Genomic DNA, 27,150 nt, shown 5'->3' on the forward strand with positions numbered 1-27,150 from the left:
GGAGGCCGGAGCGCGGTGCGGGCCCCGCCCGGGCCTGGCTGGGTGGAGAGCGGCGGTGCTCGCGGCCGGGCCGCTCCGGCCTCGCCCGGCGCTGGGCTGGGTGCCGCGGGCCTGCCAGGGGGTGATGTAACTCCCAGAACAAGGGTCGAGCAGTGATGGGCTGAGTGTGAGGAGCGCTGGTCCCAAAACGGCTCTAAAACTGTTCCAGGAGGAGTCACGGGGGTGTTGTCTTGGTAGTGGAGTTATAATTTAGAATCGGAGCATCGTGGATTTTTTTTTTTTTTTTTTTTTATTTATTTTTGGGCTGGAAGAGACCTTGAAGATCATCGTGTTCCACCCTGCCATGGCAGGGACACCTCCCACTGTCCCAGGCTGCTCCCAGCCCCAGTGTCCAGCCTGGCCTTGGGCACTGCCAGGGATCCAGGGGCAGACACAGCTGCTCTGGGAAACCTCTTCCAGGCCCTCATCACCCTCGTGGGGGAAATCTTTGTCCTAATATAAAAGTTACTTAGTGCTTGACCCTGTCAAAGATCACCAACTTTTGGTCTCTGGAAGCACAATCTGTGAACCTGAGCTTTTACACCTTTACAATGTGTCATCCTGAGGGAAAAGGGGTGAATTCCTCCCCTTTGGGGTGTTTTCCCTGGATGTTAACACTGGTGGGATTTAGTAGCAGGAAGCAAAAGGGCTCACTGTGTTAACTCAATTAATTCCTTCATTCCTGCTTGAGCTGCTATCCTGTCTACAAAGTTCACCAGGTGTCCTGGTTCTGTCTGAATTACCCACAGGCTCACAGAATTCCCAGAAAAAGGACCTGAATGTGGATCTTTGTGGATCAGGATTTTCCTGAAGCCAGGGCAGTGCTTTGCATGCCTGGGAAAGGAGTGGTTGTTTTGCTATTATTTAGCAGTTTCTGAAATAGATGCAGGGATATTGAACTTTATTAGGCCTAATCCAAAGCTGGGAAAAGGCTTTTCTGTTAAAGTGATGTGATATTAAAGCAGTTTGATGTTGGATGGGAGGAAGGTTAAAGCTATCACCACAAATCCAGACCTTGCACAGATGCTTTGCACACTATTATTGTGCCCTACAGCCCGGCTACAGTCTGAAATTTCAGTGAACTGTGTGTTTTCTGGGTGTATTTTTGCCTGATGAATGTCCCTGTCACCAGCAGGTGGCTTTATCCCTATTTCTGAGCACTTTTCTCCCCATTTCTGGGCTCTCCTCAGGCTGTGCCGTGCCAGCCTCAGAGCAGAGTCTGGGGTGTGATTACAGTGCTTTAATCTGAGCTGCCTGGGCAGAGAGGGCACAGGGAATACTGAGAAGGGAAAAATGTTCCTCCAGTGCCTAAAGGAGGCTTATAAAGGGAGGAGAGGGATTTTTATATGGCGTGACAAGGGAGAATGGCTTTAAATTGCCAGAGGGCAGGGTTGGAGTGGATGTTAAAAAGAAATTCTTTATTCAGAGGGAATGAGGCCCTGGCACAAGATGCCCAGAGAAGCTGTGTCTGCCCCTGGATCCCTGGCAGTGCCCAAGGCCAGGCTGGACAGGGCTTGGAGCAGCCTAAGACAGTGGGAGGTGTCCCTGGGGTGGCACTGGAGGGGCTTTAAGGTCCCTTCCCACCCAAACCACCCCATGCTCTGTCCTGTGGATCCTTAAACTGTCCCTAGAGCTGTTCCCATGGACCTGTGTGAACAGCAGCCTGATCCTGCAGCAGCAGAGGAGAGGCTGCACCTCCAGAGCTCCCTGATCCCCTGGCCGTGGGTTGGATCCCTCCATCCAAGGTTCATTGTGGGATGTGTCTGTAGAGCTGTGGAGTCACCCTGGGGATCTCAGCGGGACCCTCCCCACCTTTCTGTGCCAGGACCTGTTGCAGGAGGACATGAAAAGAGCCACACTCACCTGTCTGCATGAGAGTGAGAAAAAGAAGCATTTTATTTTTGGATTCAGGGTTTAAATAGAGTTCGGACTTTGACCAGTGATTGGGGGACAAGGTTAACACCCCTTTGACCCCACTGGTCAAGCCAGAAGTCCATCACAGAGAGGAATGTGAGAACAATCTACTTTCTTTATGTTACAATCCTGAGAACTCCAGTACAAGAACTTAAACACATCAGAAGGCTGAAAAATCAGGGCAACAAGGACCTGGGCCAAGTCAACACACAATGGTCCTGCTCATGGTGTCCATGTTGTCCTGGCCCTCTGGCCCAGCTGCCAGGCCCCAGCAGCTGGAGTGTCCCAGGAGGGATGTCCCTGGAGCAGGGCAGGGCTGGCCCCAGCAGCTGGAGTGTCCCTGGAGCAGGGCAGGGCTGGCCCCAGCAGCTGGAGTGTCCCAGGAGGAATGTCCCCAGAGCAGGGCTGGCACTGGGCACTGGGTGAGCTCAGCCCGGTGACTCTGGGTTCCTGCCTCAGCACAGATAAGGAGCTGCTCCCTGCTCACGCCTCTCAGCCCTTTTATCTCCCCCTGAGCTCTCCCTGCTGGCCCCCCACAGCTCCTCTGCTGTTGCTGTGAGGGCACTGAGACACTTCTACAGGGAAAAGGAAGAAGAATTCCCGTGTTGGTGCTGGATGTAGCCGAGAGCACCATGCCTGCCCGGTACCTCAACTTCCGCTGCAGCCTGCCCTGGCTGCTGCTGCTGCTGCAAACCCTCTGCCTCATCTACTCCTTCTTTGGCTTCCCAGATCCTGGGGATGTCTACCCCCAACTCTACCCAGGTAAGGCTGGCATCCTGCTGGGAATGATCCCTGTGCTGCTCAGGGGTGACACACAGCATAGGAGTGCTTCAATCTACATTTTATATCTGTATTTATGACTGCCTCATCAATGGGAATAGGATGAGTCATCTCACAAGAGACACAGCAGGGTCTGCTGGTGAGAAGGAGAATGGTTTTACTGCTCTTTGAACCCAGGAGTGCTGGGAGTTTCTTTATGATGGGGATCCAAGACTAAATTGTATTTTTGGTCAGTTTTCTGTTGGGTTTTTTGGACTTCTTGGCTCCCATCCTGCTGCATCCAGATCACTGTGTAAAAATAAATTCAGCATTAAGGGGATTTTTTTCTCTGATTATAGATTGGAAAGAAAGCTCTGGAATTCTTTGCAAGCTCTAAACATTAGTGGCACTTGAATTTTTATTTGAAGGCTTCTTAGTTAATTGTATTTTTTTAATTTTGTTTTTTCTGCATTAACGATTTCACTGCTGTCCTGTTCTTTTCCATCCTGCAGGTTTTCAAGATGTCAACCACATGGTGATTTTTGGATTTGGCTTCTTCCTGATGGTTCTGAGAAGATGTGGCTTTAGCAGCACTGGATTCAACTTCTTGCTGATTGTTCTTGGTGTCCAGTGCTCTCTGGTGATGGAAGATTTCTTACGTTTCCTTGGGCTCCAGTATTATGAAGTTGATTTGAAAAGGTAATGAATTCATGTGAGAGCTGGGCTAATGCAGAGCTGCTGATGGCTCCTTGTGCAGGGGAATGCCTCTTTATAGGGATGAGCAGAGTCACATTTACAGGCATTTTTAGGAGTTTTGGGTTTTGAGTACATTTTTCTGTGTAATTCCTTTTTATTGGCCCTGGTGTCACCCCCAGCCTGAGTTGTTTTTTTCTTTCCTTCCTTTCTTGCAGTCTGGCCAAGGCTGTGGTGAGCATGACTGCTGTGGTCATCTCCACTGGGGCTGTGCTGGGCAAGGCCAATCCTGTGCAGCTAATTGTCATGACCCTGATGGAATTAATCTTCTTCTACATCAGCAGATGGATCAACACGACATTCCTGCAGGTACCCTGGTGGGATTTTCGGATGTGTGTAGGGGGAAATGTCACTGGAGCTTTGGGACAGCTCTGCCAGGAGCTGCAGCCAAGGCTTTGTGTGGCCTCGCTCAGCCCACAGAGGGTGAATGTTGTGTTGTGCAGGTCCCAGAGGACCTTCCCCTGACGCACGTGCACCTCTTTGGAGCTTACTTTGGCCTGGCAGTGACCTCTCGCTTCCCTGAGCCCCCCCCAGGGCTGGACAAGAGCCGGAGCACCCCAAAATCTGACCTGTTCTCCATGCTGGGTGAGTCCTGGCCACGGGGGCTCAGCTGCAGAGGGATTGCAGTGACATTTGCAGGGCTGGGATGTCCCAGCTGCAGAGGGATTGCAGGGAGAACATGGAGAGGGTTGGGGGGTTTCACTGCAAAATGCAGCAGCTGCTGCTGTGCCTCCTGCTTTGTCCCCATGGCCACTTTACCTGGCCCAAGACCACTCTTGGGACTCACTTTCCTTTTGTCACCTGAACATAAAGGCTGCTCCAGGTTACCAGTTCTCTCTCCAGGTTCACCACTCCCTTTCCTGGCCAAGTTGTCCCCCTTGGCTTGCCCAGGCCTGCTGGTCAGGGGCTGTGTGCCAGAGCTGAGCTCACAAGTTTCAGCAGTGCTCAGGCTGTTTCTCCAGCTGGTGCACAGAGATAGAAAGGGGCAGGCCCTGCTGGGGACATAAATAAAAAGATAAAGCCTGGGGAAGGGTGGGGATGTGATACAGGCAGGACCATGAGAGAGGAGCTGGGGGAGGACAGGCTCAGTGTCTGGGGCTTCCATTTCTTTTCTTATGGAAGCAATTTGGTGTTTTATTGTCACAACTTCTGCCACCAGCTGAACCCAGAGCTTCCTGCAGGGCTCCACAGAGGCTCATCCTCAGTCAGTCTTTGCCCCAGTTTAGGGAATACAAAATTTAAATGCTGCTCTTTGGTGTCCCTGGAGTTCTTGTTTGTTGCTTGTTTCCAGAGCTGAGCAGATACTCAGAGGAGTGCTTCAGTAGATTTTATATCTGTATTTAGGACTGACTAACTGCCTCATCAATGGGAATAGGATGAATCATCTCACAAGCCCTCAGTGCTACCATAAATTTAGAGTTGCTGGAATGGCCTCTCCTGTCTGAGGCATGGTTATCTCTGCCTTGGTGCACTGAAATAATGGATATTAGCAATGGAGACTGGATTTCACTGAGCCAAAACAAGCTGGTACAGAATCAGTGCCTGCCAGGGCTGCTGGAAAGTGGGTTTGTGCCTGGGAGTGACAATGCCTGTGTCACTTGTTAGGGGTCTGGGACAAGAACACATCAAATGTCACTGCCAGGGGGATTGCACAAGGCTCTGGGACCTCTGGGGTGGGGAACACAACATCAGTGATGAGAGTGGAAACAAAATACAACAAAATACAACACCAACAATGCCAGAGGAGCTTTGTGTTTGTGTCTGTGCTGGTGTCTGTGCACAGCCCAGGCCACGGGGCCCTGTGGCATCAGCCTGAGGTGCTCTGAGGCCACCCAGTCCCTCTGCTGGCTGGAATTCCATCTGTGCTTCCCTCGGCATGGAAGGAGTCCTGGATCCCAAATGCTGACCATTAAGGGCACAGGAGCAGGAGAACCTGTTTGCATTCCTGTTAGAGAACCCGTGTGCTCATGGTGTGACACTGACAGTTCCACACTGGGAGTGATCTCAGAGTGATCTCTGCTTTGGGAAAGGTTTGGGAATGGCAGCTGGGGCCATCCAGAGCCTGGCAGGGATGGGTTCCCTGTACTTCAGAGCAGTCCTGAGGCTCTCTTGTCCTTGTCCCCAAGGCACTGTGTTTGTCTGGGTGTTCTGGCCAAGCTTCAATTCCCTCCTGACTGACTCCAGCATGAAAGCAGTGCTCAACACCTACCTGGCCCTGGCAGTGAGTGCTGTGGCTGCCTTCATGCTGTCTGCCCTGACCTCCAAGGATGGCAAATTCAGGATGGTAAGGACCAGGGGAAAGCCTGCACGGGGTTCTTCTGTTCAGAGATTTCCTGGTCCCCTCAGGAGTACACTGGGAATACAACAGCTGTTAACTGGAACCAGTCACAGACTCACAGAGGGGTTTGGATGGGGAGGGGCATCAGAGATCACCTCATCCCACCTCCTGCCACAGCAGGGACACCTCCCACTGTCCCATGCTGCTCCAAACCCCATCTAGCCTGGCCTTGGGCACTGCCGGGGATCCAGGAGCCTCCCCACCCTCCCAGGGAGTAATTCCTTCCTAATATTTAATCTGCACCTTCCCTCTTTCCGTGTAAAGCCTTTCCCCTTGTTCTATCACTACAAACCCTTGTAAAAGTCCCTTAACTCCCTGTTGTTGTTGTTGTACAGACTCACATCCACAGTGCAGTGCTGGCTGGAGGGGTCACTCTCAGTTACACAGCTCACAGCATCCGGCACCCTTGGATTGCCATGATTTTGGGGCTGCTGGGCAGTGTCATCACCATCCTGGGATCTCACTGCTTACAGGTAATGCTCAAACCCCAAAATGGTTCTCAGAGAAGCTGTATAAATTTCTTTTCCAGTGCAGGACATCCCCCAAGGGAAACCTCTTTTCCAAACTGAGGTGTTCTGGGCAGAGTGCAGGATTGCAGCTTCTGAGAGCAAATTCATCCTCCACCTCTGCAACAGCTGATCTGCAATTACCAGCTTGTGTTTCTGGGTGTCAATTAAACCTTTTCTTCTTCCCAGAGGTGCTTTAATCCTGCTCTGAAGCTTCAGGATACTTCTGGGGTTCATTTCACTTTTGGTTTGCCTGCTGTGCTTGGAGCTGTGGCCTCTGTTGTTCTCCATGTCGTAGAAACAGGGATTGCTCAACAGTGGAGTGACTTATCCAGGTATATCAATTCTTAAATAATTAAATTTATTATTAAATAAATTTAAAAATAATGAAGGTAAATAATCAGGGAGGGAGGAATCAGAGTGCAGCATGAGGGCCTGCCACTTCTCATCATGTTCTTAATGAAACAAATTTAATGGAGTTTTAATGCAAAAAGGATGGGCAAAAACAAACCCTCTGAAGTCTGCATTAGGCTTCTGGTATGTTCCTAAACATCTCAATGCCGCTGCAGATTTGAGAATTTCTAGGAGAGATTTTGAGAGATGCAGATTCATTAACATCACAGTGTTAATACTAAACTAAAGGTGAAACATTTTTTTTGCTTTTCAGTCTGGGTTATTTTGTCTTTGTTGACATTGGTGCCTTCTGCCAGACCATCAGCACTGCTTTGATAACAGGTTTGATTACAGGTCAGTACTGAGGCATCCCAGGAACTCCTTTATTTCCCTGGAGCAAGTTTCTATGGCTAAATCACTTGTGGAATAAATGGAAACACGAATGCCAGGGACTCTTCCCAGCTTTCGAAGCAGAGGAGCTGTTTTGCACAGAAATAACTCAGCAGCACCGTTCTTTCAGCGCTGCAGTTTTATTTTAACCAAGGTTGAACAGCTGCCTTCAACCTGCAGACACGAGAGGTGTGGAGATGAAAATATTTCCACTTTTGGATGTTGTTGTCTCAGTGACAGAAGATGCCCCAATCTGGGGCTTGTCACTTTTTAGGCCATTTGGAGCAAAAATGTGCAAAGTTTCAATAACATCAGGAGCTGCCTCAGCCCTGCTGCAGCCCTTTGATCAAGAGATCTGGGGATTTTTGGGGACTTTTTGCTGCTTTGGGAGCAGCAGCACTCACATGGCATCCAGCTGAAATAACCAAACATTCAGGGTTTAACCAATTGTTTAAAAATCCAGAGATCCCAAACTAACAGTGCTGGTAAACCAGATTGTTTTAAATACACAGGCACTTCTCATGCAAGAAATTCATCATTTTGATGTATTTTTATAATCTAGCAGCTGTTCAATGGGGTTTTACCTAAAGTAATTCATTTTTAGCATCCCAACCCTGGATCCTGGCAAGCCTCTTGTTGTATTTGAGGCCAGCTGGGGTCAGGGGGCTCTGCCAGAGGATTTGGGTCTGAATTTGTGTTTTGATCTGTTACATTTGGATAAATGTTGCCAAGAAACTCCTGTTACACACAATGCTCCCCTTGCCCTGGTGTTGGTGTTTATTTTGGATCTCTTTTTACCAACAGGTTTAATCTTAAACATCAAACTGCTAAAAGCTGTGCATGTCTCAAAGTACTTTGATGACCAACTTTATTGGGAGGTGAGTTTCAAAATGATTTCAGATTCCCTCTGGGTGAGTTCATTTAGCACCTTGATGAAGAATTCCAGATATTTGAATTAAAAATGTGGGGGAAAAAATGGGTTATTCCTTTTCCCAGCACATTTTGATGTACAAACAGTCCTTGGGCACCCTTAGGTGCTGATGTGAGGCTGTAATCTGAATTACAGGAGTAACAAATGGGTGAAAAGAAGCTTTTAATCAGCTTTTCCATGGGTTTGGGTTTTTTTTCCTGTGTTCTGATACAAGAATGTTTGTGTTCACAGTTCCCTCACTTGTCTGTTGGATTTTGAGTGGAGGATCCCAGCTGACAGACAGGACCAAGACAAGATTTTCCTCTTTATCACCAGAAAATCTGATGGGTTCAAAGAGCCCTGAAAGACCAATTCTCAGCCCCACAGGAGCCACCCCAATGGACACTCAAAACTCAAACTGTTCCAGTTATCCTTGCAAGGTACAGAGTGTGAATTCACAGATGCAAACCTCAGATGCATTCAGCTTTTCTGCTTTGTTGTCCTCACCTTAAACATTTTTTTTGTAAGATATGTACAAAAAAGTTGGCTGTATTCATGGCTTCTCAATCCAAATGCTTGGAAACATTAAACTACTTTTAGCTTCCGAGTATACAAGGCAGAAGGATGGATTTGAAATTGTAATTCCTCAAGGAGCACTTCTCATCCAGAAAAGCACTCGAGTTTTTTAAGCTGAATTGATTCTGCTGAAGGCCTTGACAAGCCAGGGTTTGATGAGTGAGCTGGAGCAGGGCCAGACTGAACTCCTGGAAAAATCTGGGATCACTTGGCTGGGGACTGGATGTTGGGAGGTTCTGATGGCAGAAAGTTCCGTTTTGGATGGTGGTGCTGAACCCTCTGGGGTTTTCTGGCAAATGTAAACCACAACCAGAGCTCAGGGCAGGGCCTGGGAGTGTCTTCCACCCCATTTTGGAACTGCAGGACTTTGGGGACAGAACATTCTTTGCTGCCCTGATTTTTTCAGCCTTCTGATGTTTTGCATTTCTGGACTTGGGTTCTTGTCGTTAGAGGACACAAAAGAACCACACTCACCCCTCAAGGTGAGAAGTGAGAAGAGAAAATTTATTTTGGTTTGGGCTTTAAATAGGGTTTGGAATTTGATCAGGGATTGGGGGACAAGAGTAACACCTCTCTGGACCCCAAGTCCATCAATTTGTCCTTTCCCCTGGAAAGAAATGTATTATTTACCAAACATCACTCTTTGTTTTTCTTACAATTCCTGAGAAAGCTCCAGTCCAAGAATGAAAACATCAGAAGGCTGAAAAAATCAGGGTGACAGGTTCTCACACATGTAACATAAACAAAGTTATGTTTTGAAAAACTATATATTTTTTCCTGGGGGAAGGACAAATTGATGGAGTTGTAACCTGACCAGTGGGGTCAGAAAGGTGCCAACCTCATGGCCCAATTGCTGATCAAGTTCCAAACACGATTTAAACCCTAATCCTAAAAAATAAACTTCCTTCTTTCTGCTCACACAGCTGGGCAGTGTGAGTGTGGTTCTTTTGTGTCTGTCTAGTGACAATTCTCTGCCAGGGAACTCTTGTTTTTAAATGGATTGTGATCCTCAGTGTTTCTTACTCTCAAAAACAGCTGACAGAGAAAACCTTCCAGCAGTGCTTACCTAATAAAGGAGTGCAAACGTGGCTGCTTCTCCTCCTTCAGCATCCTGGTGAGCCATGAGGGAGCTCGTGACAAGGCTGAGCCCTTTGATGAGGCTCCTTGGCCTCATTCCCTCACTGGGATGAGCAGATCCGTGCATTTCCTGGGATCAGCATTCCTGCAGCTCCCAAGGAATGCAGCCAGGCAGAGGGAGGGCCAGTTTTCCTTGTTCCCAGCTCCCAGCAGCTGCCCAAACCTTCTGCACACAACTGGGAGTTGTTACTTCCCAGACACTTCCTTTCTATCACCACAGGATAAATGACATATTCAGGGATGGGGAAAAAAAAAATCCCAAGGCACCACAATTCTGAATTATGCAAGAAAAGCCACACACCAGCAAGTTTTGAAATAGAAGAAATGGTTATATTGCCCAGATATAGGAAATATTTAATAAATATCTGTTAAAAGGTTGTTTTAATGCAGTTTTAGATTGTAAATAACGTAATAGAAACAGCTGGTTAAATTCCTCCATATTCCACTCTCCTTTTATTTGTAACAAACAATCATTTTAGAAAAGTGACCCCACCGTTGTCTGCAGCAATTTTACATTTCTCAAAAAACACCACGACACCAAAGTGGACATACAAGAGTAAAAAAAATAAAGGGAGCAGAGCTGGATTTAGTGCTTTCAGCTTTCCTTGATTCCTCTTCAGACACAATGGAAGGTTTACAAAATGGTTTTACAAAACTTTTCGTGGTGCAGTGAGAGCCCAGGGCTCTCCGGGGGGAGTTCACTGCCACAAATCCTCTGTGCGGCCAAACTTGAACACCAGGCCCCTGTGAGGACACAGCAAAGGAACACCACAAATCAAACTCCTCTAGTTTTAAACTCAGCCTCTCAGGGGGTATTTGTTAATCCAATCCCTGTGCAGGCACATCCCAGTTTATTCACACAGCTCTGGTTACAAAACAGGACTTTAGGACCGAGCAGATCACGGCCAGTGTTGGGTTTTTTATCATTAAAAGCCAATTAAATAGGAAACAAATAAAAGAGGAGAGTCTTACCCAAAAAAGATGAATGCATTCTGGAAAAACACAGCAATTCCTGGGTACACCACTGGTTTTTCTAAGAGAAAAAACCATAATTTTAAAAAAATAATTTTCAAACATATCCCATTTCTGACATGTCCTTCTCCCTTGTGCTAGTTTAGCAGAGAGGCTTTGGGAGCAATCTGCAGGAACTCACTGATTTGTATTCTGGGAATAAATGTTCACCCAGGGAGTTATTCCCTTAAAACTGCAGCAGTTTAATTATATCCATGGAGTTCCCAGTTGGGCAAGAGCTGGGTTTGTAGAGGAAGTTTGTACTTAGATCAAATCCATCCCCATATCAGTAGTGATACAGGACTGTGGTGTGTAGGGCAAAATATTCAAACTGGGCCTGTCTAGAAACCCTCTAAATACCAGTTCTAAAACTCAGGACACCTTAAACTTCCAAAAATAGGCTCAGGCCTTACCTTTAACCACGTAGCCCCCAAAAAGGATCCACATGGAAGCAATGAGGGACCCAAAAGCCATCATGAAGCCGATGAAGAGCCAGATCCGAGCCCCTGCAATGGGACGGGGGATGTGCTGGAGCTGTGGGACCCCACAGACCTCTCCCTGGCCCCACAAACCCCCCTGGCCCCGCAGTTGTCCCTCTGGTCCTTCTGGTGTCCCCATGGCCCCACAGGTGACCCCATGGCCCCCCAGGTGTCCCCAGTACCTGTCTGGCCCAGGCAGCCCTCGCTGTAGCTGTCCCCTCTGACCTGCCCATTGGACACGGCGTTGATCCTGGGAAAACAGGACAAAGCTGCCATGAAACCTCTGCTTTCATTCCTTGTCGGAAAACCCCTTTTTCTGACCCACAGAAGGGGCTCCTCAGAGGGGTTTTAAAGACTTTTATTCCATTTTTCAGTCTCACGAGGAGGGTGAGATGCTGCAGACATTACAACTCACAAATTGTACCAGAATTTGTGATGAAAATCATTATCAGGAGCCAAACTATTTCCTAATTACATTATAAAGCATTTTTTGGCCTAGCAGCTCCTGCCACACCATGCTGCTAATGCTTCTAAACCAATTATCTACTAAAATACCCCACGTGGGTTTGCTACAATACATCATTCATAGTTCTATTTCTCAAAAATATCTGGTTTATTTGCAAGGCCATCCTTTGAAACTTGTTTCCAGTCCCATTTCTCTCTCAACAATGTCTGTTCTATCCCGTGGCCTTCCTAAATCAGCATTTTTCATCCCAGAGTTTGCACAGAGATGCACAAGACCTTGTGAGCTTTCAGTCAGGCTTTGGGAAACCCCTAAAAATCCATTTTCTACAAGTTTTACAAGTTAACTGCACAGAGGAGCTGCTGGGGGGTCCTTACATCAGGAATGCAATGGTGGCAATGACCCCACAGGCGTGGTAGGAATGGTTGAAATCTTCCACCTGAGGGTATTTCACTGCAGCATCGATGATGATCCACCAGCCTGTGAAAAACTGGGGGGGAAAAAACAGCTTAAAATGCACACAACAGCCTTTCCTCAGAATCCTCTGGACTGCTCTAGGAAAAACATCATCAATATTTAAGCCTCCTCAGTCTCCAGCCCAGGCTAAACTGGTAACACCGTTTGTACTGCTGTCAGTTTGGGACCCAGCTGACTGCAACGCCAGGGATTTGCCCACTCCAGCAGTTCCTCCCTGGGGAAAACTGAAATTTAAATAAAAAATGGACGGAGGAAGCCAGGGCCGGTGCTACACACAGGAACAATGTAGCCCTGTCCTTCCTCCCCTGGAATTCCCCTAAAGTCATCAATTCACCACTAAACCGTGTCCCCAAATGCCACACCCGGAGACTTTTTTAAACATCCCAAAGCCTTTTAAACATTCCACCACTGCCTGGCCACCCTTCCAGTGGAGAAATTTCCAGTTTTATCCAACCCGAGCCTCCACTGGCACAACCTGAGGCCGTTTCCTCCCATCCCTTCACTCGTAATGCGGGAGACGAGACTCCCAAAGCGCTCCTAATTTTTGTTTTCCTCCAGAAAAGCCAAAAGAACCCGCAAGCCCCGAGCGGGGCGGGCCGTACCAGCACTCCCGCGGCCACCGAGGCGATGGTGTTGCGCTTCTCGCCCCAGTCCACGCACTCGGAGCACCGCAGGCTCTCCAGGAACCCGGACATGGCTCAGCCGGCAACTGGGGACAGGAAAGGGCCCGTTCAGCCCGCACAGGAACCCGCGGGGAGCGGGGCCGCCCGCCGGGGACACGGCGCTCACCGGGCACCGCCACCGGGCGCGCCCCGGACCCGCGCCCCGCCGGCACCGCGCCCCGCGCTCCTCTCCGCCCCCCGCATCCATCCCCCGCACCCCGCGCGTCCCCGGCACCGTGCGCGTCCCTGGCCCCGCGCATCTCCGGCACCCCGGCCCTGCATCCCGCGCATCCCCCCGCACATCTCCCCGCGCATCCCTCGCGCCCCCGGCCCCGCTCCCCGCGCATCCCCTACGCTCCCGGCCCTGCTCCCCGCGCATCTCCCGCGCGCATCTCCGGCACCGTGCGCGTCCCCGCACCCCGCGCATCCCCCGCGCATCCCCCGCGCGCCCCCGCACCGTGCGCGCTCCCGCCCCGCGCATCCCCCGCGCACCGTCACGGGACGCGGCGGCGGCGGCCGCGCGCAGGCGCAGTGCGCGCGCAGGGGCGGGAGGGGGCGCGTCCCGGGCGTTGGGGGCGGGGCCCGGCGCGCGGTGGGGGCGGGCCCGGCGCGTGCGCCGCGAGCGCGGGGGTTGCGTAACGGGAGGGCCGTTCTGGAAGGTTCTGGGGCGGCTCCTCAGTCGCTGGCGGGCGGCGGCGGCGGGCGGAGGCGGCTGCGGGCTGCGCTTCTCTCGTGCTTCTAGCGCGCTTCTATCGCCGATCGCGGCGGGCCCGGCGCTATGGGGGTGACTCACGAAGCGGGGCTCTCCCCTCAGGACCCGTGCGGGGGCAGCCCGGCGGGCTGGAGCCGGTGAGGCGCCGGGGCGGGGGGAAGGAGGCGGGAGAGGCCGATGGCGGTGGGCGGTGCGGGGTGAGGGCCGCGGATCGCTCACGGGTGGGTTTTTACGGGTGTTGGTCTGTTTTGTTGCAGGAGCGCTCAGGTGCCGCAGGGGAACCAGCGCGGGGCGTGCCCGGCGGCGCCCAGCGGTGAGTGCGGGAGGGAGGGAGGCCGGGAGGGGCCGGGGGCGCCCGGCGGGGCCGGTACCGGCACTGGGCCCGCGGGCCGGGAGGGCTTGGCCACGGCGGTGGCACCTGGGGGTGTCTCTCATTACCGTCCCAGCCGTGTGACCTTGGTCCTGACGTAGAGGTGAAGTAGTGGTGAAACTTTACCTGGAGTAGTAGAGAGAGAGGTGCGTCTGGCAGCTCTCGTGCAATTTAAATTACAGAATTCAGCGAGTGGGTTGGATTTCTTGCCTAACCTGGCTTTGCCTTGAGCGCTAAAATAGAAATTCCGTGTCACAGCAAGCTTCCCTAAACTGTAAACTGGTTACGTAACTCGGGGCTTAAGTCTTGTGATAAGATTCTTACCCCGAGTAACCTTTGTACCGTAAAATGGCTGCCACTCCCGGGACAGCCATTTTAATTATTAATATAGAGCCGGGAAGGGCCGCGTCCTGTGCGAGTCACGGCCACTGAATCAGCCCCCGCCTTTTGCTCTGTTTATGTCGAACGTTTTTAACAGCAGCTTGTTGCACACACCGCTGGGATGTTTGGGGCTGGGTTTTATGACACGATACAGGCGAGATCTCTGCTTTTGACTTAGAAGATACTTTTGTTTCCCCTTGTTGGAGTGAAAGCCTCTGTGGAATTGTAGCAGAAAAGTGCTCAATTTGTACTGAGCTGGGAGACTAATGGTTATTTTGTATCTTAGACACAATGGGCTGTATTGATGACAGATGGAGGATAAAATACCTTGAAAGTTCTTTTCAAGAGTGTCGAGATTTTCTTTTTTTTTTTCTTTTTTTTTTTTTTTTTTTTTTTTTTTTTTTAGGAAAAAAGGTCTTGCAAAAGGAATTATACTTAAAACCCATATAGGCTTGCTTCTCTCCAAAATTCCACCCAGAACCACTCACGGTTTAGACTGAAGCCTTTCTTTTTTCGTGCAGCCTTGTGTTCCAGTGTTGTGGCCGGGCTGCGGGGGAGGGATGGCAGAGCTCTGTTGTTCCTGGGAGGTGGCTGAGGGTTGTTGGGGTGTTTAATCACGCCTGGCTTTGCCCGTGTGTCACCGTGGTAAATGAATTTCTCTCCGCCCCGCAGGGACAGAGACCGGGCACTGCCGGGCCAAGGCCGATGCGGCGGCTGAGGGCGCCCAGAAGAGCTCCGGGCACACGCAGGCCGTGACGGATTGCATGGACGACCTGAGCCTGAGCTCGCCCAAGGCGAGGGGCTCCCCGGGCAGCTCCCGGCGGAGCTGTGCCCGCTCCTCCAGCCGCTCCTCCAGCCGCTCCTCGCGGCGCAGCTCCAGCAGCTCCAGCAGCTCCAGCTCCAGCCGCTCCTCGCGCAGCTGGAGCCGCTCCCGCTCCCGCTCCCGCCGCAACGGCTCCCGGCGCTGCCGGCGCTACTCCCGCTCCTACTCGCGCAGCCGCTCCCGCTCCCGGGGCTACCGGCGCTACCGGCACCGCTACCCGGCCCGGCACTACCGGCCCCGCTACCGCCGGCCCCGCTCCCGGTCCCGCTCCTGCTCCCGCGGCCGGGGCTGTTACCGCCGCTCCTTCTCGCGCAGCCGCTCCCGCTCCCGCGGCAGGCGCTTCTACGGCTTCGGCAGGACCGTCTACCCCGAGGCCTACCGCGGCTGGAGGAGCCGCTCCCGGACGCGCTCGCGGAGCAGGTCGCCTCTGCACCTCAGCGAAAAAGGTACTTTGGAACAAAAAATGTACTTTTTGGGAGGTTCTAAATGTACTTGGTAACAAAAAATGGTGTTTTTTTGAGATTTTTATTGGGTTCTTTGAGGCTTCTTTGTGTGGGAGGTTTAAACCGGGTTTTGTTTGTGCTTTGCTTGCTTGGTTTGTGAAGCCTGAGTGAGAGGACCTCAGTGTGGTCGGGCAAATGGCCGTTATTAAAAGTGTGTTTAATTATTAAATACGTATTAAACCTGTGCTTAATGTATGTATATATATAATAATGTGTGTGTAATTATAAATACATATATTTATCTAATATGGATATATATAATAATGTATGTGTAGTTATAAATGTATATATGTATCTAATATATGTGTGTATATATATATAATTAGGTATGATTTTAAATGTATATATGTATTTAATACTAAATATTCAGAACATTATTGGCTGTGATGAGATCAGTCCCAGGTGATGCTTGCATAAATATAAAACCTGCAGGGTTTAGGCTTGAGTAGGTACTCACCTATGTGGATTTTAACATAGCATAAAAGCACAGTGCTTTTATTTTATTTTAAAAATAAAGTATTTAAAATGTATTTATTTTATTTAGAAAATAAAAGGCTTTTTTTTTTTTTTTTTTAATTCCTTCCTCTTGTAGACAAGAGGGAACTCCTGGAAATTGCAAAAGCCAATGCTGCCAAAGCTCTGGGAACAGACAACATTGTCCTGCCAGCCAGCCTGAAGCTCTCTGCTCCTGCCAAAGAGACCAAAACAGAAAAGCAGGAGCGTGGGGAAGGCCCAGAGTCAGCTGAGGTAAGTATGGAGTGTTCTCCTGAAAAGGTAAACACCTCTTAGACTTTCTGCATGGCTGTGTTGTAGTTCACCTGTGGAGGTCGTGATGATGAGTTCAAACTCTTGAACAAAACCTCGAGGCGTTGCCTTAAGCTGGAAGCACAGAGACCCTCGTAGTGATTGATCCCCTGAGTGTCCAGTAGGGACAGCTGGGGAAGGACAGGAGACTTGTTCCTTTGACCTGTTCTCCTAAGGGGATATTTCCCATGAATTCCACTGGTTTATGCCTCTCTGACCTAAAACCAGGAGTCTCCTTGCCAAACATAGTGAATAGTGTGGGGTTATTTTTTTTTTTAAGGTTAAATCTTTCTGCCTTTTTTAACTGTTGAAAAGCTTTTCATGTGCAACAAACTGTTTCCCAGAAATTCCATACCCAAGCACACAATGCATTTTACATACTTTATTTCTGTCTTATAGAAATCATGACTATGGTTCCAGACATGAGGAAGAAAATCTGGTGGTAATTAAGGGACTTGTGGGCTGTAGCTGCTGTGAATTGAAGGGAGGGAGAAACTCGAGCAGCTTTAAAGTGACTTTTAGTTTGGTTCTGTCGTGGTGTGTCACCCTGAGTCACAGTAAATACAAACCTGCAGCACCTATATGGCTCAGGTGCTGCTTTGGAAAGGGAAGTGAATTTGCTGAGGGTTTGACACAAATGCTCCAGGCATCCCTTTCATAAACATATGCAATATATTCCAGATGTTGAGAGAGTACAGAAGAAGAGGCCTGCATCCCTTGCAGATAAGTTTATTGTTGTTCTCCAAAGCTCTGCAGGACGTGTCCCTGCTCTGGGTGACTCTGAGCCTTGTCTGAGCTGTGCCTGGGGCTGCACTGCCTCCATCCCCTCAGGAACTGGCACAGCTGCCCTGGCCAGGTGCTGCTGCCCTTCCTGGGCCCAGCACTGCTGTAGCTTCACAGCTACTTTAGTTCACTCCTGACACCCTCCAGAGAGAGTTGTGCTGTGCTGTGCAATGACTGCCTGCCCAGGGAGCCCCACTAAAGCTGACTCTGCTCTTCTTTAGCAACCTGGGAGTGCAGCTGAGGACGTCAGCAAGGCTGGCATGGAGAGAGCCACCATCCAGAGGAGCATTTCCTTCAGCCCTAATGTAAGTGTTGGGATTCCAGAGGATCATTTCCCTCAGTCCTAGTGTAAGGGTTGGGATTCCAGAGCAGCATTTCCATCAGCTCTAGTGTAAGGGTTGAGATTCCAGAGGAACATTTCCTTCAGCACTAACGTAAGTGTTGGGATTCCAGAGGAGCATTTCCATCAGCCCCAATGTAAGTGATGGAATTCCAGAAGAAATTTCCCTCAATCCTAATCTAGATGATGGAATTCCAGAGGAACATTTCCCTCCGTCCTAATGTAATGTAAGTTTTGGAATTCCAGAGGAGCATTTCCCTCAGGCCCAATGTAAGTGATGGAATTCCAGAGGAATATTCCCTTCAGCCCTAATGTAAGTTCTGGAATTCCAGCTCTTCAGCCTCCTTTGGCTTTTCCCAAATGGAGTTCTCCATAACAAAAGGAATTTCCTGTTTGATAGTGATTTCTCTGGAGGAGTTGGCAGAGCACCCTAAATACACCTCAGCACTGTGTTTGAAATGAGAACTAGTTTAAAACACAACTTACTTCAATTTACATGTTTTAGTAATGCAAATGTAGGATTCAGAGATTGCTCCTGTGTTCAGAGCAAGTGATTGATACCCAGTATAAGCATCAGGAATTCCAAGAGCTGGAGAGAAAACATTTGTATGATTTATATGGGAAAACATTTATATGATTTATATGAGAAAACATTTATATGATGAGCACAGATAAACCCCTCCCTTGGTTTTAGCACCTTTTCTTACAAGAAATGGTTTGTTGTTGTTGTTTTTCCCAGAACACAATGGCCAAGCCTGCCCTGCAGAAGCCAGTGAGCCATGCTGTGGTGAAGGAGCCAGTGGTTTCCCCACCCAGGGAGGATGACAGGAAGGGAAGCCCCTATGGGCAATGGGTTCCTGTCAAGAAGGAGGAGAAGAAAACATTCCTGAACTTCTCACCCAAAAGTTCCCTGTTCAGGGCACGCTGAAGGAGTCCCTGGCAGACTGCAGCACTTCACACCCCTCAGTGCAGAGATGGAGAGTTCTGATGGGCTTGAAGATTTTGTTAATACTGAGTATTTATTTTTGAGGTCTTAATTTTTGGAATCTTAGGTTTCTCTTTCAGATAGAGAGCACACAGATCCAGAAGCCACAGATGGGAATCTTGTGTATATTTGTAAATATTTTGTATTGCTTTATTGGACTAGAACTTGCAGGTGGGTAACTTTTTCTAAACCATAGTTGAGTAGCTGTTCTTCGAACAACCTGGATTTACATTGTGTAACTGTTTACTTAAGTGAATAAAGTTTAGTTTTGCACTGGCTGTGGCAGGTGTCAGGCCTGTGCTCCTGTGGTTATTTCTGGGTTTCTCCCAGCTCCTCTCACCAGGTGTAACACAGGAGAGCCGTTGCATCATTCTCAAAGTGGATCTTCCCTCTTTAAACACTTCTTCCTTCCCTGGGTTCCCCTCTGGCTGTGGGGTTGTGTAGGATTTCAGCTGCTGCCACAGAAATTAGGGCCATTCCCAGTTACACTGAACTCGAGTTCCTACAGTATTTATTTGGTTTGCTTTAAAACCAGTCTCCCTTGAGGCAGGAGGGAAAAGGGGCAGAAAGCCCAGGAGAAAGGAGGACAAGGAGTAACTCGGATTTTGTATAAATAAATTAATTAGTAAAATAAACTGAACTGGACTGCTCCTGTCTGGAAGCTTCTTTAAGAAACCCTTGAATGGGTGGGAGGATCCCGAGTTTATCCTGTCCCTGGTGAGGCTGGGCAGCTGCAGTGCCAGGGGGCAATTCCACCCTTGGAATTACTGCCAGAGGGGAATTCCACCTTTGGAATTACTGCCAGGGGGCAATTCCACCCTTGGAATTACTGCCAGAGGGGAATTCCACCCTTGGAATTACTGCCAGAGGGGAATTCCACCCTTGGAATTACTGCCAGGGGGCAATTCCACCCTTGGAGTTACTAAGAGGAGCTCCCTTTCCATGGGAATGTCCCTCTGCTTTCCATCCTGCTGCCAAACCAACCTAAGGAACAGACACCAACTCCCAAATTAGACCAAAGACTTTATTCAGAGCCCAAAAGGGAGAACCTGTGTGCTCCTGCAATAAAGCTATTTACAGCTGGATTATACAAATTACCTACAGAGAGCAACAGCTACAATCTACTTTTGATACAATTTAACTTTGTGTGAGAACTGCAGCAGAGGAGCCAGGAGTGAGCTGTGCCAGGAAGGTTCTGTGTGCTCTGTCCCAGGCTTTCACAGCTCTGTCCCTCCCCAGGCTCTGTCTGTCTGTGTTTGGTCTCAGCTGTTCCAGGCTCACACGGCCGTGCCCCTCTCCAGGTTCTGTTTGATCTCGGCGGTGTATTTCCCGTAGAACCTCTCAGCCTTCTGGTTGAACTTGGCGTTCCTCTCGTTGATGTAGTCGATGTCGGCGTCGTCATTGTAGGGCCTCCTCCGGCTGTACTTCTCCCTCTTCTCGATCCTGGGGGCAGCAGGGGCTCAGCCTGGGCCTGCAGCACCCCCAGCCCTCCCTGCCACCCCCCTGTCCCTGTCACTCACTGCTTCTCCAGGTCTGCCACCATCCTGTCCACGCCGTCCTTGGAGGGCACGTGTGTGCCGTGCAGGAGGCTGTCCGAGGTGGGGTACAGGGCCTCCCCGCTGCAGGGCACACCAGGGCAATCACTGACACACGTGGAGGGCTCTGACAACCCCACAAGGGTCCAGTCCCACCTCCCACTGCCCCAGGGCATGTCCAGCCTGGCCTTGGACACTGCCAGGGATCCACAGCTGCTCTGGGAAACCTCTACCAGGCCCTCAAACCCTCACAGGGAAGGATTTCTTCCCAACATCCAACCTAAACTTCCCCTCTCTCACCTTGAACCCCTCAGCCCTTTCCTGTCCCTCTGTTTCCCTGTGGTTTCACTGTGCCTGAGTGTCACTGTCACACTTCACTCAGCTCTAGGAATCCCAGACTCAAGTGACAAATGCCAACACTAAACCCAAGCTCTCAGTTATTTGAGAGGGACCAGCAGGTGCCTCTGAAAGTCCCAGACCCCCCTGAAATGTCTGAATGCAAACTGGGCAAATTTCAGCCCCTAAACCAACCTGGGCTGCTTAAAAACCCCAAACCCTGCTCCAGGAAGTGACTGATTACACTGAAACCTGAGTGAATGTTCCTTCCAACTCAGCAGTGCCAAGCTTGAAGAGATGAACCCCATGAACCACCCCATTAATCACCCCATTACCCTCCCAGCAGACCAGGCTGGAAAGATTTCAGGGCTCAGTGCCTGCTGCTACCTCAGAGATCCCCCAGAGCGCCCCAAGGACTGAGGGCAGGACTCACTACTGCTCCTTGAGCCTCTCGTACTGCTCCAGGTCGGGTTTGATTTGCCGGGTCAGGCGCTGGTACTGCCGGAGCTGTGCCGCCGCGTAGTCTGGGGCAGGAGTGGGGTCAGGGGGGGCCTGAGCCCCTGGTCACCCCACAGCCTGCCCAGGGACACCACAGGGACCAACCAGGGCTGTGACCCCCCTGCTGACCCCACACCCTGCCCAGGAACACCCCAGGGACAAAACAGGGACCAACCAGGGCTGTGACCCCCCTGCTGACCCCAAACCCTGCCCAGGAACACCCCAGGACAAACCAGGGCTGTGATCCCCCTGCTCACCCCAAACACGCACCCAGGAGCACCCCAGGGCAATCCAGGGCCCTGACTCCCCTTCTCACCCCAAACACACATCCAGGGCTCCTACAGGGACACCCCAGGGCAGCTGAGCCCTCACCTGAGAACCCCAGGTCGGGGTTTTTCTTCTTCTTCTTCCTCTCCCACCTCTCGGCGTCCTCGGCGCTGATCTCCAGCAGCTTCACCCGCTCGTAGTCCTCGCCCCTGGCTGCACATTCCTGCAGGGGGAGACCCCAATCCCAGTGAAATCCCCAAATCCAGCCCAGCCCAGCTGCCCAGCCCAGCCAAAACCCCAAAACCAACTCGTTAGAGCTGCCCAGCTACAGAAAAAACACAAAAAAACCCAAATCCAGCCCACTCCATCTGCCCAGCCCCACAAAAAAACCCCAAATCTAATCCACCCCAGCTCCAGCAAAAACTCGAAATCCAGCCCATTAGAGCTGCCCAGCCCAGTAAAAATCCCAAATCTAATCCATTCCAGCTGCCCAGCTCCACAAAAAAACCCAAATCCAACCCATCCCATCAAAAACCCCAAATCCAGCCCACTCCAGCTGCCCAGCCCAGCCCAGCCATCCCCTCCTGTGCACTGGGACACTCAGGGGTTAACCAGGACAGGGATCTGAGGTGACACCTGTGGATTTGAGGCTGGCACTGTGTCCCTGCAGGAACGGGGCAAAACCTGCCCTGTCCTTTCTTCTAAGTGCAGCCAACAAGTCATTTATTAATATTCTTTATAAATATTTATAAATTCTATTTATATTCTATATATTCTAAATATATATATAGAATACATATATTCTATTTATATTCTATATTCTGTATATTCTATTTATAAATAGAATTTTGTGTGAAGCTGTTTGGAGAATGAGAAGCTCCTTTAACACAGAAATCTGTCCTGGGGGTGAATAACAACGGTACTAGTAATGAAAAGGGATTTTTCCCCATGAGGATCAGTAAAGAAAATCAGTGAACAGTCTGGGAACAGAGATTTGATGGAGGAGTAAAATGTCTTTTACTAATCAATAAAATAATTACCAAGAAAGCTGTTAATGAATCGATTAGAAGTTGCCCTGGAGGTTTGTAAACACTGTACAAAAGGCAGGATGGGGTTATAACAAAGAGCCTCGGTGGTGTCACTCTGTGCTGGGACCGTCCCGAGCTCCCCGGGGAGTTTTACCTTTTTCTTCTCCTGCACCTGCAGCTCCCACTCCAGCCGAGCTTTTTTGGCCTCCCAGTTCGGGGGCAGCTTCAGCCTCTTGTCCTCCTCCACCACCTCCTGGCTGTTGAGCTTGCACGCCTCGTACTGCAACCGGACACGGCAGCGCTCGAGCACCGGGAGGACGAGCCCGAGCCCCGGGAGGGGCGCGGAACATCCCAGAATAATCGGGATAATAACGGGAGGGACCTCGGGAGATCGCCCAACCCCCAGCGCCCGGTGCCGCTCCGTACCCGCTTCATGTGGAGCTCCCGGAACCGGCGCAGCCGCTCCTCCCGCCGCTGCTCCGCCGCCGCCGCCGCGGACGGGCCGGGCTCCGCCGCCTCCTCCTCCTCCTCTTCCTCCTCGCTCTGCAACGACCCGAACTCAGCCGGGAGCCCCGGGAGGGAGCCGGGACCCCCGCCCGCCCGATCCCGTCCCCGCCTCACCCCGACATCGGCCTCGGGCAGCCCCAGACTGCTGAGGGCCGACACCGCCGCCGCCATCGCGCCGCTTCCGGGATCCCGGTACTTCCGCCTCCCGGCACTTCCGGCTTCCGGCACTTCCGGTACTTCTGGCGCGTCCTGCCTGGCGCCCCCCAGCGGGCGGGAGGTCCTGGAGCCTGTAATTCTCCCGAATTCCCAAAAAATCCCCCAAATCCCCCGCGTGTCCCAAACCAGGCACAGCTACAGCTGTAAAATAAAAATAAAAAAAGCTTTTGGTGCAACTTCCGAGCAAAGGAAGTCCAGATTTCCGTGGCGTTGCTGGCGCGGCCGGGCCCTCCCGGCTTTACGTGGAGATTTATTATCAATTTCTCGCCGCATTGATAAAAACACATCTCTGGTAAAGCCTTTCCCTGTGCTCAGGGCTCGGGATTCGGGGTTTCCTTTGAGGAAAAGCTCCCAAAGCCCTGTGGGTGAAGGGCTGTGGGGCTGAGCTGGTTTTCCACTGGAGCTGAGACTTCCCAGTGTGGAAAATGGGGTTCAGCTTTTTTGGTAAAATTGAAAAGGTTTAATAAAAAGACAATAAGAGACACAAAAAAGCTACTAATATAATATAATATTTCTAACACCAGCAGAGGGACTCACAGCCCCAGCCATGAGGCAAACCCTGTTCCCTTTTAACTCCTCTTTCTTCTGCTGCCAAGGGATTTCATCCTTTAATTTAATTCCTGCTGGGGAATTATAAATATCGAGAGGCACCGACAGGAAACGGGAACGGGGCAGGAAGGAGGAAGGACAGATTTGTGTGGTAGGGACAGGGACAGGGACAGGGACAGGGACAGGGATGGGACAGGACAGGGATGGGACAGGGACAGGGACAGGGACAGGGACAGGGATGGGACAGGAATGGGACAGGGATGGGGACAGGGACAGGGATGGGACAGGGACAGGGAGAGGGACAGGACAGGGATGGGACAGGGACAGGGATGGGACAGGGATGGGACAGGGATGGGGACAGGGACAGGGATGGGACAGGACAGGGACAGGGATGAGACAGGGATGGGACAGGGACAGGACAGGGACAGGACAGGGACAGGGATGGGACAGGGACAGGGACAGGGACAGGGACAGGGACAGGGATGGGACAGGGACAGGGATGGGACAGGGACAGGGACAGGGACAGGGACAGGGATGGGACAGGGACAGGGACAGGGACAGGGACAGGGACAGGGACAGGGATGGGACAGGGACAGGGACAGGGACGGGACAGGGACAGGGATGGGACAGGGACAGGGACAGGGACAGGGACAGGACAGGGACAGGGACGGGACAGGGACAGGGACAGGGACAGGGACAGGGATGGGGACGGGACAGGGACAGGGATGGGACAGGGACAGGGACAGGGACAGGGACAGGGACAGGGACAGGGACAGGGATGGGGACGGGACAGGGACAGGGATGGGACAGGGACGGGACAGGGATGGGACAGGGACAGGGACAGGGACAGGGACAGGGACAGGACAGGGACAGGGATGGGGACAGGGATGGGACAGGGACAGGGACGAGGACAGGACAGGGACAGGGATGGGACAGGGACAGGGATGGGACAGGGACCAAAACTTATAAAAGTGGGCAAACTCCTGGCTCAGAGCCCACCTTGGCTGTAGCCCTGGTCAGGCTCTTGTTCTGCCCAAAGTGTATCCTTAAAGGCCTCTTAAATAAATACTATTAATAAATTATTCTTTTTAAAAAAATCAATTAATCAATTAACAAAAAAATAATTTATTTATAACTAAATTGAATTTAACTAAATTTACATTTTAATAAATATTTATCCTTTCAATTCTGCCCAGCCTCTGTTCCAGGTCACTTCTCCAGGCACCTCAGCTAGGGGGGGGTGCCCTGTGTCCCCCCAGCCCCCAAATTCCCCAAATCCCGGTGCCCGGGAGCCGGGAATAATCCAAACGACCTGCACTACCCACACACCAACTGAGCCGAGAGGGGAACAGCTACAACCCACTGCTACAGCTTCAAACCCTTTTGTCTGCAAAGCCCAGGAGCGGAGCTGGCAGCGGGGACAGGCAGGGCTGTCACCGACAGTTCATAAAGTATTTTTAGATATTTTCACAGTGTTTGTGCTCCTCCATTGTCTCCCGCGGCTCGGCCTCCCCTGCAGCGCCCGAATGAAACGAGAAATTCCAGTTCCATGGAGAGAGAGCAGCGGCTGCGGCTCGGAGGAACTGACTCATCCCTCCCCAAGGGGAACATCCTGCCCAGGGCTGGGGGAGCAGCAGCCCCACAGATCTTATCAGAGATGGGCCCTTATCTCCCCCAGATCTTACCAGAGATGTGCCCTTATCTCCTCCCCAGAGATCTTATCAGGGGTGTCTCCTTATCTCCCCCCCAGAGATCTTATCAGGCATGTCCCCTTATCTCCCCCCAAAGATTTTATCAGGGATGTGCACCCAGAGCCCCTCAGCTCCCGGGACAGGGGAAAGGAGAGGGTTGGGAGGTTCCCAGAGAAATAACGGGGTGACAGAGCCTGAGACCCCACAGGGGGTGACCCCCAGCCCTGGGGACAGCGATGTGGAGCACTCGGGTGTGCAGTGCTGTGACTGCAGTGTGTAATTCCATGGTTTGGGGGTGTAATTATTTGGGGGTATAATTCCATTATTTAAGTGTGTAATTTATTATTTGGGGGTGCAATTCCATGATTTGGGGGTGCAATTCCATGGCTTGGGTGTGTAATTCCATGACTTGACTGTGTAATTATTCGGGGGTGTAATTCCACAATTTGAGGGTGTAATTCCATGCTTTGGGTGTGTAATTCCATTGTTTGGGTGTGTAATTCCATTATTTGAATGTGTAGATCCATTATTTGGGTGTGTAATTCCATGGTTTGGGTGTGTAAGTCTGTGTTTCGGGTGTGCAGTGCTGTATTTGGGGGTGTAATTCCATATTTTGGGAGTGCAAGTCCATGATTTGAGTGTGGAAATACATGATTTGAGTGTGTAAATCCATTATTGGGGGTGTAATTCCATTATCTGTGTGTGTAATTCCATTATTTGGGGGGGTAATTCTGTATTTTGGGTGTGCAATTCCATGGTTTGGGTGTGCAGTGCCACGACTTGGACCTGCACCACAGTGGGTCCCTCCTGTGTCCCCACGGCTCTGTGATGTACACTGCTCTGTCCCTGAGCTGTGACGGTCACTGCCGTGTCCCCGAGCTGTGACAGTCACTCCGGTGTCCCCACAGCCCCCCCTGTCCGGGTGTCCAGCCCTGTGTCCCGTGTCCCTCCCGTGTCCCCGGTGCCACCAGCGCGGTCCCCGTGTCCCTCGCGTGTCATGGGGGGGTTGAGGCGGCAGCCCCGGGCCCGCAGCTGCGGGAGCCGCTCCCGTTTCCTCCCGGGCTGTTCCGCAGCTGCCGCGGCCCCGGCGCTGCGTGCTCCGAGCGGCCCCGGCGGCGGAAGGGACCCCAGGGCGGGGGGGGCTCAGCCCGCGGCCACCCGGCACCGGGGACAGCGCTGGGGTGTCCCCAGGCAGGGATGGGTGTCCCCAGGGGGGGATGGGTGTCTCCGGGCAGGGATGGGTGTCCCCAGGATGGGTGTCCCCAGGTTGGGGATGGGTGTCCTCAGGCAGGGATGGATGTCCCAGGCAGGGATGGGTGTCCCCAGAATGGAGATGGGTGTCCCCAGGCAGGGATGGGTGTCCCCAGGATGGGTGTCCCCAGGGTGGGGATGGGTGTCCCCAGGGAGGGGATGGGTGTCCCCAGGATGGAGATGGGTGTCCCCAGGCAGAGATGGGTGTCCCAGGACAGGGATGGGTGTCCCCGGCAGGGATGGGTGTCCCCGGCAGGGATGGGTGTCCCTGGAAGGGATGGGTGTCCCCAGGTTGGGGATGGGTGTCCCAGGACAGGGATGGGTGTCCCCAGGCAGAGATGGGTGTCCCCAGGCAGGGATGGGTGTCCCCGGCAGGGATGGGTGTCCCCAGCCTCAGTGGGGATCTCAGACCTGGGGGAAAATCTCCTTTTCTTTGGATGTGCTGGGGAGGAAAAGAGGCAGTTCCAGGGATCCCCACATGGCTGGGAGCAGCTGGGCCTGGGCCCAGTGGGATACTGGGACAAACCTCCCTGGGAAGCCCTTTGCAGGCACCAGCACTGGTCTGAGTCAGGAAGAAGAAAACCAGGTCTGAAACTTGCACAGGGCCCCACCAAATTTACAATAATGACATTAATGCAGCAAAATGGGGGAATCTAAACTGTTGGGAGATTAATTAGAGATGGATCTCACTGCGTGTGGTCTCTAAAACATGGGGAAATTCGGAGCGAGGGGAAACGTGAAGAGGGTTTGGTTTTTAGGTGGAA

At 51.5% G+C, this 27,150-nt stretch overlaps 4 protein-coding genes across 8 annotated transcripts; 2 read left to right on the top strand and 2 right to left on the bottom strand.

Moving 5' to 3' along the window:
• Window positions 1-2,457: 2,457 nt before the first annotated feature.
• On the top strand, window positions 2,458-10,460 carry LOC310919761 (RH-like protein; the record flags this gene model as incomplete). 2 transcript variants are annotated; one of them, XM_083879277.1, is made up of 10 exons in its annotated part: window positions 2,458-2,715; window positions 3,225-3,411; window positions 3,624-3,774; window positions 3,909-4,050; window positions 5,592-5,749; window positions 6,139-6,276; window positions 6,499-6,644; window positions 6,977-7,056; window positions 7,897-7,970; window positions 8,255-10,460. In XM_083879277.1, the coding sequence occupies exons 1-10, from the start codon at window positions 2,586-2,588 to the stop codon at window positions 8,279-8,281; spliced, it is 1,233 nt and encodes a 410-aa protein (XP_083735403.1). In that variant the 5' UTR covers window positions 2,458-2,585. The 2 variants fall into 2 exon arrangements, with proteins under 2 accessions (XP_083735403.1, XP_083735402.1); XM_083879276.1 differs by lacking the exon at window positions 8,255-10,460 and having other exon boundaries at window positions 7,897-8,051.
• Window positions 10,141-14,889, bottom strand: TMEM50A (transmembrane protein 50A). 3 transcript variants are annotated; one of them, XM_083879280.1, is made up of 7 exons: window positions 14,016-14,889; window positions 12,748-12,854; window positions 12,046-12,158; window positions 11,388-11,455; window positions 11,140-11,232; window positions 10,688-10,748; window positions 10,141-10,459 (listed from the first exon to the last, which is right to left on the bottom strand). In XM_083879280.1, the coding sequence occupies exons 2-7, from the start codon at window positions 12,838-12,840 to the stop codon at window positions 10,414-10,416; spliced, it is 474 nt and encodes a 157-aa protein (XP_083735406.1). In that variant the 5' UTR covers window positions 12,841-12,854; window positions 14,016-14,889; the 3' UTR covers window positions 10,141-10,413. The 3 variants fall into 3 exon arrangements, with proteins under 3 accessions (XP_083735406.1, XP_083735405.1, XP_083735407.1); XM_083879279.1 differs by lacking the exon at window positions 14,016-14,889 and adding an exon at window positions 13,300-13,340; XM_083879281.1 differs by lacking the exon at window positions 14,016-14,889 and adding an exon at window positions 13,265-13,311.
• RSRP1 (arginine and serine rich protein 1) lies at window positions 13,490-18,786 on the top strand. The gene is made up of 6 exons (XM_083879278.1): window positions 13,490-13,656; window positions 13,777-13,832; window positions 14,943-15,539; window positions 16,189-16,343; window positions 17,405-17,488; window positions 18,263-18,786. Exons 1-6 carry the CDS (start codon window positions 13,586-13,588, stop codon window positions 18,449-18,451), a joined length of 1,152 nt encoding a protein of 383 aa, XP_083735404.1. The 5' UTR covers window positions 13,490-13,585; the 3' UTR covers window positions 18,452-18,786.
• Window positions 18,787-19,518: 732 nt separating this feature from the next.
• Window positions 19,519-22,997, bottom strand: SYF2 (SYF2 pre-mRNA splicing factor). Of its 2 annotated transcripts, XM_083879340.1 has the most exons (7): window positions 22,794-22,985; window positions 22,599-22,715; window positions 22,327-22,452; window positions 21,250-21,367; window positions 20,813-20,903; window positions 20,029-20,127; window positions 19,519-19,951 (listed from the first exon to the last, which is right to left on the bottom strand). In XM_083879340.1, exons 1-7 carry the CDS (start codon window positions 22,848-22,850, stop codon window positions 19,786-19,788), a joined length of 774 nt encoding a protein of 257 aa, XP_083735466.1. In that variant the 5' UTR covers window positions 22,851-22,985; the 3' UTR covers window positions 19,519-19,785. The 2 variants fall into 2 exon arrangements, with proteins under 2 accessions (XP_083735466.1, XP_083735465.1); XM_083879339.1 differs by having other exon boundaries at window positions 22,599-22,997.
• Window positions 22,998-27,150: the final 4,153 nt, after the last annotated feature.

Source organism: Zosterops lateralis (assembly GCF_965231275.1).
Source record: "Zosterops lateralis genome assembly, chromosome: 28".
Lineage (NCBI taxonomy): Eukaryota > Metazoa > Chordata > Aves > Passeriformes > Zosteropidae > Zosterops > Zosterops lateralis.

What these genes read in the sequence shown, in the direction of transcription:
- TMEM50A (XM_083879280.1), bottom strand. Translation starts at nt 12,840, where the DNA reads ATGTCCGGGTTCCTGGAGAGCCTGCGGTGCTCCGAGTGCGTGGACTGG. An exon ending in CGGTGGCCGCGGGAGTGCTG is followed by an intron (nt 12,159 to 12,747) that starts GTACGGCCCGCC and finishes TTTCCCCCCCAG; the next exon opens with TTTTTCACAGGCTGGTGGAT. An exon ending in AATGCATTCATCTTTTTTGG is followed by an intron (nt 10,460 to 10,687) that starts GTAAGACTCTCC and finishes GTGTCCTCACAG; the next exon opens with GGGCCTGGTGTTCAAGTTTG.
- RSRP1 (XM_083879278.1), top strand. Translation starts at nt 13,586, where the DNA reads ATGGGGGTGACTCACGAAGCGGGGCTCTCCCCTCAGGACCCGTGCGGG. An exon ending in GTGCCCGGCGGCGCCCAGCG is followed by an intron (nt 13,833 to 14,942) that starts GTGAGTGCGGGA and finishes TCCGCCCCGCAG; the next exon opens with GGACAGAGACCGGGCACTGC. An exon ending in AAGGCCCAGAGTCAGCTGAG is followed by an intron (nt 16,344 to 17,404) that starts GTAAGTATGGAG and finishes GCTCTTCTTTAG; the next exon opens with CAACCTGGGAGTGCAGCTGA.
- SYF2 (XM_083879339.1), bottom strand. Translation starts at nt 22,850, where the DNA reads ATGGCGGCGGCGGTGTCGGCCCTCAGCAGTCTGGGGCTGCCCGAGGCC. An exon ending in AGGTGCAGGAGAAGAAAAAG is followed by an intron (nt 21,368 to 22,326) that starts GTAAAACTCCCC and finishes CTCCCCCTGCAG; the next exon opens with GAATGTGCAGCCAGGGGCGA. An exon ending in GTGGCAGACCTGGAGAAGCA is followed by an intron (nt 19,952 to 20,028) that starts GTGAGTGACAGG and finishes TGCTGCCCCCAG; the next exon opens with GATCGAGAAGAGGGAGAAGT.